The following is a 13218-nucleotide window of genomic DNA, read 5'->3' as shown; positions in this document are numbered from 1 at the left end:
ACCCATTATGAATTTACAAAATATACAACATGAGGTTTGTATTGGTCTCATACTGATTTCCTCTTTTCATAGCAGTGTTGAAAACACTATAAATGTCTCTTTAAACCCAAGAATGAAACCTTCACCACTTTATTACACATTGAAATGTATTTAAAGCATTAACAAAATTACAATAACCTCATGATATTCTTGCTGTATGATGCATGATGCCACAACATGGACACTTTACACTGAAGAGTGTGTTCAGGTCTAACAATGAGTGATTCACATGTAAGTTACAGAGGAGGTTTGTCAACAAAGGACGATGACGAGGCTTGGCCCTCCGTACAACCTCCCAGGCGACACTTTAGCTCGGATGCAAGTATATTCCACTAAATTCTCAAACTCAAGCGCAAATAAACTTCAACCATGGCTCAGGTGCTACTTTATTTGCCATTGATTTTGGTTAGTTTGGAGCTGGAGTCTGTTGGATTCATAGACTGTACAGAGTCAGATAGAAAGGCGCTGCCTGAAATGTCAAACTCAGGGCAAACAATACCCACTTAAAAAACATTGTACTTCCGCTTCCTGGGTTATCACTCTTGGCGCGAAACTTGTCCCCTGCTCTCAGACAGCCGGCGGTAAGAAACCACCGGTACACCTGAAGGACAGGTACACCACCGGCTGCTGAACACCTGTCAGGGTGCAGCGTTCAACCAACCTGGTAAACCAACACCTGTTGTTTTTATTTATCTCAACCAAGATGGCAAAGGTCACTTCGCGGCCAGGCTGCTGTGAAGTGAAGCTAACGGGAGCTAACCTGGCTACATAACATTAGCTAACCTGGCTACATAACATTAGCTAACCTGGCTACATAACATTAGCCATGTGTGCAGACGAGGCTGATACACAAACCCACAGTGAACGTTTTAATGAACCAGACAAATGGCAGTAATCTGTAGATAATTAACTATAAATGATATCCCTTCTCCAAATGTCAGATCAGCCAGGTCAGGATGTTTTCTATCTTTATTTTGTTGTATAGTATGTGTATTTATTGTCTGTGTAGTTGTATAGTATGTGTATTTATTGTCTGTGTAGTTGTATAGTATGTGTATTTATTGTCTGTGTAGTTGTATAGTATGTGTATTTATTGTCTGTGTAGTTGTATGTAGTTTATTGTAGTGTAGTTGTATGTATGTGTATTTATTGTCTGTGTAGTTGTATAGTATGTGTATTTATTGTCTGTGTAGTTGTATAGTATGTGTATTTATTGTCTGTGTAGTTGTATAGTATGTGTATTTATTGTCTGTGTAGTTGTATAGTATGTGTATTTATTGTCTGTGTAGTTGTATAGTATGTGTATTTATTGTCTGTGTAGTTGTATAGTATGTGTATTTATTGTCTGTGTAGTTGTATAGTATGTGTATTTATTGTCTGTGTAGTTGTATAGTATGTGTATTTATTGTCTGTGTAGTTGTATAGTATGTGTATTTATTGTATGTGTCTGTGTAGTTGAGCTGCTGCAACACTTGAATTTCCATAAAGGAATATAATAATAATTTTAACTATCATGGCATGCGCTGTAAACGTAATGTGTAAATAAAGTGTATTATAATATGCAGGTTCACGCCCATTACCAATTATGAAGTTCATAGTAAAGGCAGCTTTTTGAGTTGCTCTGTTGATGGGTTGGTCCTTCTGTATCCTACTGTACTGTGTGGCTGATTATACTGAACCTTCACCTTTAGGCTGTCTTATGGTGAATCGACTTATTCAGGATGAATTGCGAGCTTTTGGCAACGTGCAGTGCTCTCGGCTATCTGGAGGGAGAGACCTATCACAAGGAAGCTGATTGCTTAGGTGAGTATTTTCTACATGCATGTTCTGCATCATCAGAGGGCATGTTGATAACATGTTCATGTTATTGATTAAGAACAGGAAAACTCCTGTCCTCCTTCCTTATACTTCCTCTGTGTTGCAGAGAGTGTAAAAGACTTGATCAGGTATTTACGCCATGAAGATGACACCGTGATGTCCGCCAGCAGCTGGGTGCAGGCCAGATTGTACAGAATGACCTTCTTCCTATTATCATTCAGCATGGACAGGACAAGGCCTTATTTGATGCCTGCATCAGGTATAATCACTAACATGAAACTTTTCTCTTGAACTTGAAATGTATGCTGATGAATATTTGTAAACGAGGGGAACTTATAACCAATTTGTTAATATATAATAAAATTGTCTTATAAAATGGATTATTGATACACCAATGCCAATATTGTGATACATTATTGCTATACTGGTACCATGTATTGTCTTATTTAATACACAATTGTCATTGTATTTGCTGACTTGTACTCTACTTTGCTTTTCCTCAGGCTCATGGTCAACCTTACTCAGCCTGCCATGCTTTGCTTTGGTAAAGTCCCTGATGACCCAGTGTTTAGACATCACTTTTTGCAAGTGACATCTCATTTACAAGCTTGTAAAGAGGTACATTGATCATAATATAACCATAAAAAGTTATGCCATTACAGTAATAACAACTGTAATTCATTTTTATAATTTACTGGTTTGTATAATAATACGTACTTTTTGTGTCCTCTGCTTTTTCTTTTTTTTCAGGCATTTGCCAGTGAAGCAGTCTTTGGCATTTTAAGTGAGACATTATACACGCTTCTACAACTGGTGAGTGTTTCACTGGTAAAAAAAGAACTATCAACAAATATTGTAATTTCACCTCACCTGTTTCCTACAATATATCAGTAAAATAGTTCTCCTTATTCAATTGTTTCTTCCTGTCTATCCAAACTCACTTTTTTCTCTTTCAGGACTGGGAGCAGAGACAGGAGGAGGATAATCTGCTCATAGAGAGGATCCTGCTGCTGGTCAGAAATGTGCTTCATGTACCTGCAGACCCCTGTGAAGAGAAGGTCTGACATATGCATACTGATATATATATATATATATATATATATATACTGATAAATACGGTATACTAGACTTTACCCTTCATCTAACCTTCTTCCCTAATTTCTGTCTTTCTTGTAGAAAGTGGATGATGATGCCAGCATCCATGATAGGCTGCTGTGGGCCATTCACATGAGTGGCTTCGATGACCTGATCAAGTTTCTTGCGTCGGCCCAGAGTGAACAGCAATGGAGTATGCATGTGTTGGAAATAATCTCCCTCATGTTCAGAGACCAGGTTAGACAGAAGAAAATCACTTGGAGGCAAAGGTAAAGGTTTCCAACTGTTCTGTGTTTGAGCTCTTCTTCTTTCCTAACAGACGCCGGAAGCTTTGGTGAGCGCCGGTCAGGCTCGTTCAGCTGAAGAGAAGCACAAAGACTCTCAGGAGCTGGAGGCACTGAGGCAGAAGGAGCACGCAGCAAAACGCTCCCGCACATTACAAAGAGGAACCAGGTACAATCGAGCCCAGAATCAGTCACCCGATCTTTATTCCAGAGGCGATCTTGGTCTGAACAATCTCATAGTACCCCTGCATGTTATTTACAGGAACCTTTTGTTTTGATGTCCAAATATTTATATCGCTTGTTTGAAGTAATGGAACATAATAAGTGTGCGTGTGTGTCAATGTTTTTCTTTCAGGCACTCACGTTTTGGAGGGTCCTTTGTTGTTGAAGGCCTCAAGTCGATTGGGGAAAGAGACGTGATTTATCACAGAAATGTTCATAATGTGAGTATTGAAGTCCTGTAGCTCATATCTGTTACCAGGCAATCTTGTTTCAGTGAGGCGTGCAAAAATAATTTCAATATGAATCTAATTTTATTTTTTTTCATCATTATTTTTTCTTAGTTCAAAAGCTATACTCATGACATTGGTAAAGCGGTGAGACGTGTTCCCAAGAGGAATCGTCAGGCCCGGGAATGTAAGGACAAACGTCGCTCAGCATTAAATGTTCGTCTCTTCCTGCGAGAGTTTTGTGTGGACTTCTTGGAGAACTGCTACAATCGCCTCATGTACCTTGTCAAGGTTAGCTGCTTGAACATTAATGACTGATTTATAGCACCATTACAACAATAACCATTCTTGTGTCTTGTTTAGTAGTATGCAAATGGGAGAAACGCCTGAAAGTGTTAAAATATTATTACCTTTTTATAAGCTATATTGCCTAAAAATCCTTTTAAAGAATATCTTTGATGTGTGCAATAAGTGATTTATAAGCAAATTCTTAGTAGTTTCTTAAGTTGCTGTGTACATTAATGGACCAGGTTTGACAGTACATTTGAAGCACAATACTCTCAACACTTTGTATTTCCTTTTCTCCTCTATAGGAGAGTCTAATTCGAGAGCAAACTCAGCAACATGATGAGACGTACTACCTTTGGGCGCTCAGCTTTTTCATGGCTTTCAACCGTGGCAACGGTTTCCGTGCTGACTTAGTTTCTGAGACCATGTCCATCCGTGCTTTCCATTACATTGAGCGTAACATCACCAACTACTATGAAATGTTGCTAACAGACCGCAAAGAGGCCACGTCCTGGTCACGCAGGTAAGATCATTACGAAGCACGTTAATAGGAAAATGTCGAATCTGTGCGTTGTTCCCAGATTAACATCACTTGTCCTTTTTAGGATGCACCTGGCTCTAAAGGCATATCAGGAGCTGCTGCTGACTGTAAACGAGATGGACAGCTCACAGGATGAAAGCATCCGTCAGAGTTCTAGTGTTATTAAAAGTAAGATGCTAACGGATCCTATTAACGTTGAGTACTCTGTTCAGTTGGGAGATTTGAATCAGTGGAAAATAGTTTGCACATGGTCTTATCACTGCATAATTCTTCTAGTATATGGATATTTAACTCCTTTTTAATTGTTGTTCTACGTATGAAATGTGAAAAAAAGATTTTTCATGTAATTGTAGTCCTAGTTGCTTCATCTGTTTGCCTTCACTTTCTAGGCAACATATTTTACCTGATGGAATACAGGGAGATTTTCCTGACCCTGCTGAGGAAGTATGATGAAACCAGACAGCCTCACTCCTACCTCAAAGACTTGGTGGAGTCAACTCATCTCTTCTTGCGCATGTTAGAGCGCTTCTGCAAAGGTCGCAGAAGCTTGATGGTTCAGGTAAGTTCTTGTGCTAAATTTTTAGTGTGTGTGTGTAAATTCTTGATATTAGTATCTGCTTAACATATTAATATCTAGCTCCGCTAACTTTGCAGAAAAAGAAGGTGAGGCGGAAAAGGTCTCAAGGTAAAAAAAAGACCTCGGCTGCAGAAACCAGTCCAGAGGCCCTGGCAGAGACCTGGAAGATTGTGGAGGAAGAGTTGAAGGCTTCAGGGTTTCAGGTCAGTGTGAGAATCAACCTCTAGGGGCAGAGGAGAGCAAAAACACATTAGTCTGACATCAGTGAATTGAAAGGCTAAACGTATTTTCCAACACTGAATAAAACCTTTCCGTCTTGTGTTTGCAGTTGTCAGAATCTTTAACTGAAAGCATTGTGCCATTTGATGCCACATCTGAAACGCCACTTGAGGAGCAGCGGACTGAGGCCATGGTGCGGGTTCAGGATTCCCTGCTGGTTCGACTGGGACCAGAAGCGCTGGGGATGCTGCGTGCTGCCAGGTCCGGGAGACTCAACATGCCTTCGACCCCCTCAGACTTATCACACATGTTAAGTCATTTTAGTATTCACCATCTTCTTGTCATTCTCAGAGAGGTGTGGCCGGAGGGAGATGTGTTTGGTTCTGCTGATGTGGAACCTGAGGAGGAACTGGAACTCCTTAAGCAGATCCTGCATGCCAACCTGCCAAGTATGTTTTTTTTATTTCTTTTTTTATTCACGAGATCCTTTGTATCACGGCATATATGCAACATTCATACCTTTCCTTCTGATTTCAGGGTCATCTCCTGAGCCTGTAGTTGAGGAGGAGTATGATGCAGCAGAGTTAGAAGAGGAAGAGTTGGAGTCTGTCCAGGTTTCTGAAAAAGAGTTCAACTTTCTGGACTTTATCATGAGGTGAGGAAAGCAGTTATAGTAACAGTAACCTGCTGCCACTGCATGCAAAATAGTTCTCTTGTGACCTTCCCAATGGGACATATTTCCCCTCTCCTACCCCTCACAGGTTTTCCAACCCCAGTATTATACGTCCATACCTCCTTTTATTAAAATCATACTCAAAAAACACACCTCACACCAACCACTGCATAGCTCGAATGCTGCACCGCTTGGCTGTTGATCTCAAAATGGACGCCCAGATTTTCCAGCTGTCGGTATTCAACCTTTTCAACAAGATCCTGAGTGACCCCGCTGCAGCTGCTTATAAGGTACAGTAATGACATGAGAAAGATGTTCTTCTGTGTTGTCAAGCAAGCTATTTGCGATATGAGTGTATATGAGACACAGGAGCTTACTTTTACTCTCTCCTTCACAGGAACTCGTGACCTTTGCCAAGTTTGTGCTGAACCGTTTCTTTTCGCTGGCAGCAAAAAACAACAAAGCATATGTTGAACTGCTGTTCTGGAAAAATGTGGGAGCTGTACGTGAGATGACTGAAGGCTACAGCAAAGACGGGTTGGTACTTGTTTTTGCGTGACAATCGTTGTGTCATGTTAAGCTGACTATTGTTTCCATGTTAAATGTAAAAGAAATTCACATGATTAAGATTTTAAGACATTTTTTAAAACGTATGTGATTTACATTCACTATGAAATAGCAAAGATTTGGGTTCTGCTATTTGAAATATTGCATCTCTTTGTGCTAAATATGTCAGAGAGGAAACAAAACCAACGTGGACTGAAGAGGAGGAAGAAGAGTTGCGCAACCTTTACGAGGAGCACCGTCATTCTGAAGGTCTGCTTTCTTTTGATTGTTGAGTTATAAGTTACAAGACCCATTTGCACACTATGTACTTCGGTCTAGATTTTGTCATTGACTGTCCATTCTTGTTTTCAGTGCCAGATATAGTGGAGACTCTGCTGCCATTACTCAGCAACAGCAACCGCACTCGGCGCCAGGTAGTGACGCAGCTGGTGCATATGGGTCTGGTGGGAAATGCTAAAGCACTAAAGAAACAGAAGTATGTACTCCAGACTGAATGAGTAATATAATAATGTTAATGTAGTGAGGAATATATTGCAGAATTTCTCTATTCATTCATTACAATTTTTTTTTTGTCTTCCAAAAGGAAAGGAACCCAGATTGTTCTTTGGACTGAGGAGCAGGAGGAGGAGCTGCAGATGCTCTACGAGGAGTACAAAGACTCTGATGGTACTGGACACCATATTATCATTATGTAGTGCATGAGAGGAAAATGAGGTAGCTTTCTGTGGACCTCTTTCCTCAGCTCCAGTCCTTGAACAACAGCAGTCTCGATGCTAATACATGCTTTTTGTGGTGACAAAACTGTATTTTCACAGATGTGCTGGGCAATCTCCTGAAGAAGCTCACAGCCAAGCGGTCCCGTGCACGTGTGGTGGACAAGCTGCTCAGTATGGGCTTGGTGTCTGAAAGACGGGAACTTCATAAGAAGAGGAGTCGCAGCACTCATGGGAAGAGCTCTGGAAAACGAATGGTAAAGTTATTTTAGATAACTTCTTATTACTGATCCATAACGCAGTTATCATCTTATCTTTTACAAGAACACTGTGGACCAATATATATGATAAGAAATGGTGTTTCAATAAAGGTCCCTCCTTCTCTCTTAGACTGAAGAAGAATTCCTTGAAGAACTAACACAAGGCTTACCAGATGATCTTGATGACAGAGATGATGAAGATAATGAAGAGGATGAATCTGATGAGAGTGAGGAAGAGGAAGATGAAGAGCAAGAAAGGCAAACACAAAATGGAAAAAGGAGGAGCCAGAGCCTGCCCTCTAAAGTGGAGAGGAGACCTGATGTGGGCCCCATGGTGTACGCTTTACAGCAGGAAGGTGAGACCAAGGCCCTTTGTGATCTCTTTAGTTTGGTGGGTATTGGCAGATGGTAAAATGAGAAATATTTATCGCAACGATACTTGATATTGTATATGGATTAAATGTATTTTTCTAAGTAATATCGGACTCTCTTTTTGAAATATAAAATCTTAGAGATAAACAAGTGTGTATGTATGAAGGCACGTGTGTGTGTGTGTGTGTGTGTGTGTGTGTGTGTGTGTGTGTGTGTGTGTGTGTGTGTGTGTGTGTGTGTGTGTGTGTGTGTGTGTGTGTGTGTGTGTGTGTGTGTGTGTGTGTGTGTGTGTGTGTGTGTGTTAAATCCTGGTTTGAAAAAGTATGTTTTTCTTTATCAATTACACACTCTTAGGAGTAGTTTTATGCTGTTGTTTTTGTTTGGTTTTCTTTTTACAACAGACTTGTCTGGACCTTTGTTGTGGCTACAAAATAGTCTCTACAGAACAGCCGAGGACCGAAAAGAAGATGGTAAGTGCAACTGTCCAAAAAAAGTATCCAAACATTTTTCATTTAATTTCTTTATTCTATTTCAAGTGGGTTTGGCTGAATTTATAGTATGTGTAAAAAAAAATGTATGTAATTAGTGCTGTTTGGTCTGTTGATGAAATTGTTGCGTTCCATTCTCAAGGTTTGTCCCAGGATGTGCCACTTGTACCTCTGACGGAGGCAAATGAAGACGCCATGGACAACAAGAACTTCCGGAGGCTGTTGCGCAAACTGGGAATTCGACCACCTGCAAATGAACAGGTGTGGTTTTCCTGTGTGATATTTTGCCACCATTTCACCTCATTCTAATGATAGTCCTTTGATCTGCTCTTTGTGCTTAACTTTGAGACTGTGTTTGAGTTTCTCTGTTTGATTGCAAAATAACCTTAACAAATGGATAAAGAAAACACCTAATGGCAAAATACTATGCAGCTGATACTTTACATTTGCATTAATTGGAGTTATTTTTTACTTTTCTGTAACCAGGAGACTTTTTGGAGGATCCCAGCAAAGATCAGCGTATCCCAGCTCCAGAGTTCAGCTGCAGCTCTTAGTCCAACAGAGAAAGAACCTAAAGGAGGCGAGGAGCAAGACGGCTCCAGGAGTCCAACCGGAGAATCCCAGGAGGAGGAGGAGGAGGAGGTCTCAGGTGAACAGCGAACTCAGGCTCTGAGAGCTCTGCTGCTCACACGCAAGAGGAAACAGCACACCTCGGAGCATACAGGTATGTGTGGGAGCTTCACATTCTTCAACTTGTCTCAGATTACCGCAGTTAATTACAGCTCTGTCGCGTAGGTAAGTGTTAAATTACATGCCCACTAGAATAGCCTGCTTTGGCTGATCTGGAGAAGCAGCAATTCAATTGTGACTGTAAACACAATTTCAACCCTAGTTTTGTATCTCAAAATGTCAGACTTGCCAAACATAAATCAGCAACACATCAAGGTTAAAAAAGGACAGTGAGAAGAAACCTAGTAATGAGATTCCTTTTGTTATAGCAGTTTCAAAGATAGTTCCAAATGCCTTACAAGCGAGATGTGAAGCCACAGTGAGGCTGTCTAATACCAGTGCATTTAAAGTGCAGCATTATGTACCAGTTGAAATCTGTTGGCTCAATTTTACTGCTAATCAAAGATGAGTCAATGGTTGAGATGACCTTGTTCATATTACTAAACTTTTCTGTTGTTATTTTTAGCTCCTGCATCAGATTTCAGTCCTACTGAGGATACAGATAATACACTTGAGAGGTGAGGCGTCGCTCTGTTTTTTGTTAATCCGGTAAACCAAAACACAGCTGAGAAATGTCTATTTCTATTCATAAGCACTACTTAATACTTAATCTATTTCTGCTCACATCAGGTCCCGGGAGAAGACCTCATCTAAAAGAAGCAGGGTGTTGGACGATGATGAGGAGAATGGTATTTTACTGTTGGATGTCTTTGTTTAAAGGTCACTTATTGGGCACTCACAATACGTGTAAAACTTAAGGTATATAGGATGTAGTCACTCCTTATTTCATGCTAAGCTTAACCTCTGTGCTTCGTCAGTCCAGGGCCAGTAATGAGCCTCTGATAATATTGGTGTTTAATCATGACTGAGCTTCAGAATTTTGGCTCACACATTACTGTCTTTACAGGGGATGACTCCGCCATGGCGATGGATATGGAAACCAACGGTGACGCAGATTCAGACAGGGAGGATATCTCTGCGCCTGTGAAGCGTAGACGGAAATTGGTCTTAATTGATGAGGAGGACGATGAGGATTAGTGACTCTCTGTAATGGACTGTAAATACTGCAGACAGGGGAGTCACTTTGCTCAGAGGTGGATACAGCCCTCTGGAAGTCTGTAGTCCAGAGAGCAGAAACTATTAATGGAGTACCAAACAACCCCAAAAAACAGTTCCTTAAGAATTTAATTTTGTTATCCCTTTGGCAAGATGGATTGGTGCGTATTTGTAGTTAAGGTATATAAGTTCAGTCAGACTTCTTTTTTGTTCATCGTTTCTTTTCTCTTTGCATTTTCAGCGTGTACTTCATACAGATATTGCTGTCTGAGAAAGATTTGCGTCACAGGATTTCATCTATAACTTTGAGCTGAAGGTTAATTGTCTCATTATTTTAGTAACATTACCTTTTGGATTTCAGAGTAAAGTTCATGTGTACTTATATAATAAAAAAAACACTGATGTCAAAATATTGGCTCACTGGTAGCTTTTGTTGTCATTTTGTTGCACTGCATCATTTCAAACAGTAGAGGGCACTTAAATGTTAAACTATTGTGTTTTTGAATTAGTTGAAGTATTATTTGAATACCTGTATGTAGAATATCTAATTTGAACTTTTGAATATTTTGTATATCACTTTAAATTTAGTTTTTGAACAAAACTTTAATTAGCATTTTATCTCTGTAGAGAGTGAGAACAGGCTCAGTGTAAATGATGACGGATTATCATCTCAATCTCTTCATATGTGTTTTATACTTCTGCAGAGGTGACAAAAAAGATCCTGTATCTGTATATGTGTGCAGTGGCTGCCTGTAGTCCACGGCTTGCAGCTGTGTCGGAGGTGGTCTCTTGTCCCCACATCTGGACCATGTTAGTAACTTCCTGTCACAGCATCTGCTCTGCCCCCATCCCACAGAGCCACAAGCAGACCTGGCAATCCACAGATACTGCTGTGAGTTAAGCCTGTGAGCACAATGGTGGTTGGGTGTCGTTCATGAAACTAAGAGATTAAAGGTGTATCTTTTCCTCTGCACAGAGAACTGTCCCAATATTTCTCCATGTGTTAACCTAAACCGAACAGTCTTTATATTGAGGTTACAGGGATGACTCATTGTTTTGTACCCAGAACATAAAAGCCTGGAGGCTGTTTTGCATAAATGTTGGCAACAGATGCATCATACAGTCATTAAATCATGCAAACTTTCATTAAATAGAAACCATACTTGTATTAGTGAAAATGAAGATCTGGTTTTTCATTTAAAAGCTAGAAGTTCAAGTTAATACATTTTCCTCGGAAATAACATGTTTAGATTTTAACACTTACAATACAATAACTGGGTAGAAAATATGCATATTAAAAGGTATTTAAAGCATAAATGAGCCTCCCAGAAACTCCACAAATCAATCCTTAATTGTTAAATCCTGTGAAGGTTGTAGAAGGTCTATATAGGGATTGTTTGGATGGACTTGGGGCACAGTCTAATTTAGGTAAATTTTCAGGGAAATGTACATGTGAGGGGTGGAGGAAAAACTACCTAATTTGGTTGTCACGTAATCTATTTTTTCCAGAACTCGCTGGGATTGAAATGAGGTTCATGCCTCAACACAACACGACTCACATAGCCTTAATTTATCTGTTTTCATGTGTCAGATAGTTCATACAGGGACGTTTCTTTGTGGAACCTACAAGCCATGTCAAAGTAATAATTTGTAATCTCCATATGTAAATGTAGACTGTGAACACCCTACACATGGTAAACAATGAAACCTGTGGGTGTAGCTGTTCAACTGTTAGTGTGGTGGCCATGCAGTCTATGGTCGTTGCTATAAAAATACAACTCCCTGACACAAACACACATGCAACCACCTCCTCCGGGAGACCCTGTGGTGCAAATGAAGTGCCCTACAGTCTCAGCACTCACAGCTGTAGCTCCTTCCTTCTAAATGTACCAACACAACCCATTCCACAGGGTCCTGTGTCAACAGTTGTTACTCTAAACAGCAAATACCCGAGCCTTTTCAGTGTGTAACTATATGAATACAAAAGGAGAAGAGAATGAGTTAGCCTGAAATATATACAACAAGCCTGTATATTTCATGTCTGTACCTCTTTCTAAAAAAGTATTGTATTTGACTAATGGTTAAATTACTATTGCGTTATGGATCAGTTATAAGCCATATATGAGGTTATCTTAGGGGTTGTCAGGCTGTCAAAAAGCTCTTAATAGTCCTGTCATTATTAAAGCATAATAAATGTCATAAAGTCTGCAGTTATAAATGTTAAGTTATCGCACTCTCTGATAGCCAAAGCAAACATTAGAAAGTCACTTACAAAACTTAATAATAATGACTTTTAATTGTCTGTGTTTGTTTTTTATGTGTATTTCCAAGTTCCAATGGAAAGCAGTATTGATACTGAGTGGATTATCCTGGTGAAATAAAGCAAATTTAATTGAAACCCTCTGTAGTGTTACTTATTAAAAGATATCAACTATCAAAGCAAAGACAACCTGGCAACCCAAAATATGTTTATGTTGGTTTTTGCCCTATAAAACATTCAAAGAGTATTTTTCATTAGTTATTATTAAAGCCATTCATGAACACAATTATGAACCCTTTAAAAATAGTGCATTATTAGAAAGTGGAACTGTTATAGCTAGAACTTTATCCAATCCTTAATATAAAAAAGGACAGCTGTATTTTAGCAAGTTAGGGCCATAATGTTAAATTGTCTTTGTTGTCATATGGGGAGCTGGAAAAACTAAACACAGGGTTAACAGTTTTCTATAAATGTGACTCCTATCAGCTCAGTGTTATGTCTTCTATGTAGAACAGAGCAGTAAGTAAGTTGAATGGGTTTATCAGAGGTATATCAGGTATATTCTATCTTTCTATCTTTATTCTATCTTTCAATCTTTATTTCTATCTTTCTATCTTTATTTTGTTGTATAGTATGTGTATTTATTGTCTGTGTAGTTGTATAGTATGTGTATTTATTGTCTGTGTAGTTGTATAGTATGTGTATTTATTGTCTGTGTAGTTTATAGTATGTGTATTTATTGTCTGTGTAGTTGTATAGTATGTGTATTTATTGTCTGTGTAGTTGTATA

The 13218-nt window shown here is 39.4% G+C and overlaps 1 protein-coding gene across 1 annotated transcript; it reads left to right on the top strand.

Annotated features, from left to right (window-relative positions):
• Window positions 1-598: 598 nt before the first annotated feature.
• Window positions 599-10565, top strand: timeless (timeless circadian clock). Its single transcript, XM_054616376.1, is given in 31 exon segments — window positions 599-703; window positions 1731-1842; window positions 1964-2005; window positions 2008-2116; window positions 2361-2475; window positions 2608-2670; window positions 2814-2915; window positions 3034-3189; window positions 3272-3405; window positions 3592-3679; window positions 3800-3976; window positions 4279-4496; window positions 4579-4682; window positions 4904-5073; window positions 5169-5294; window positions 5420-5571; window positions 5662-5759; window positions 5848-5965; window positions 6072-6273; window positions 6381-6520; window positions 6720-6799; window positions 6902-7025; window positions 7134-7216; window positions 7366-7520; window positions 7654-7879; window positions 8297-8365; window positions 8526-8644; window positions 8870-9107; window positions 9579-9630; window positions 9743-9801; window positions 10020-10565. Coding segments are annotated over 30 exon segments (3732 nt in total). The 5' UTR covers window positions 599-703; window positions 1731-1760; the 3' UTR covers window positions 10151-10565.
• Window positions 10566-13218: the final 2653 nt, after the last annotated feature.

This window comes from Anoplopoma fimbria, chromosome 17, assembly GCF_027596085.1.
Source record: "Anoplopoma fimbria isolate UVic2021 breed Golden Eagle Sablefish chromosome 17, Afim_UVic_2022, whole genome shotgun sequence".
Classification (NCBI taxonomy): domain Eukaryota; kingdom Metazoa; phylum Chordata; class Actinopteri; order Perciformes; family Anoplopomatidae; genus Anoplopoma; species Anoplopoma fimbria.
This window is presented reverse-complemented; position numbering and strand designations above follow the sequence as displayed.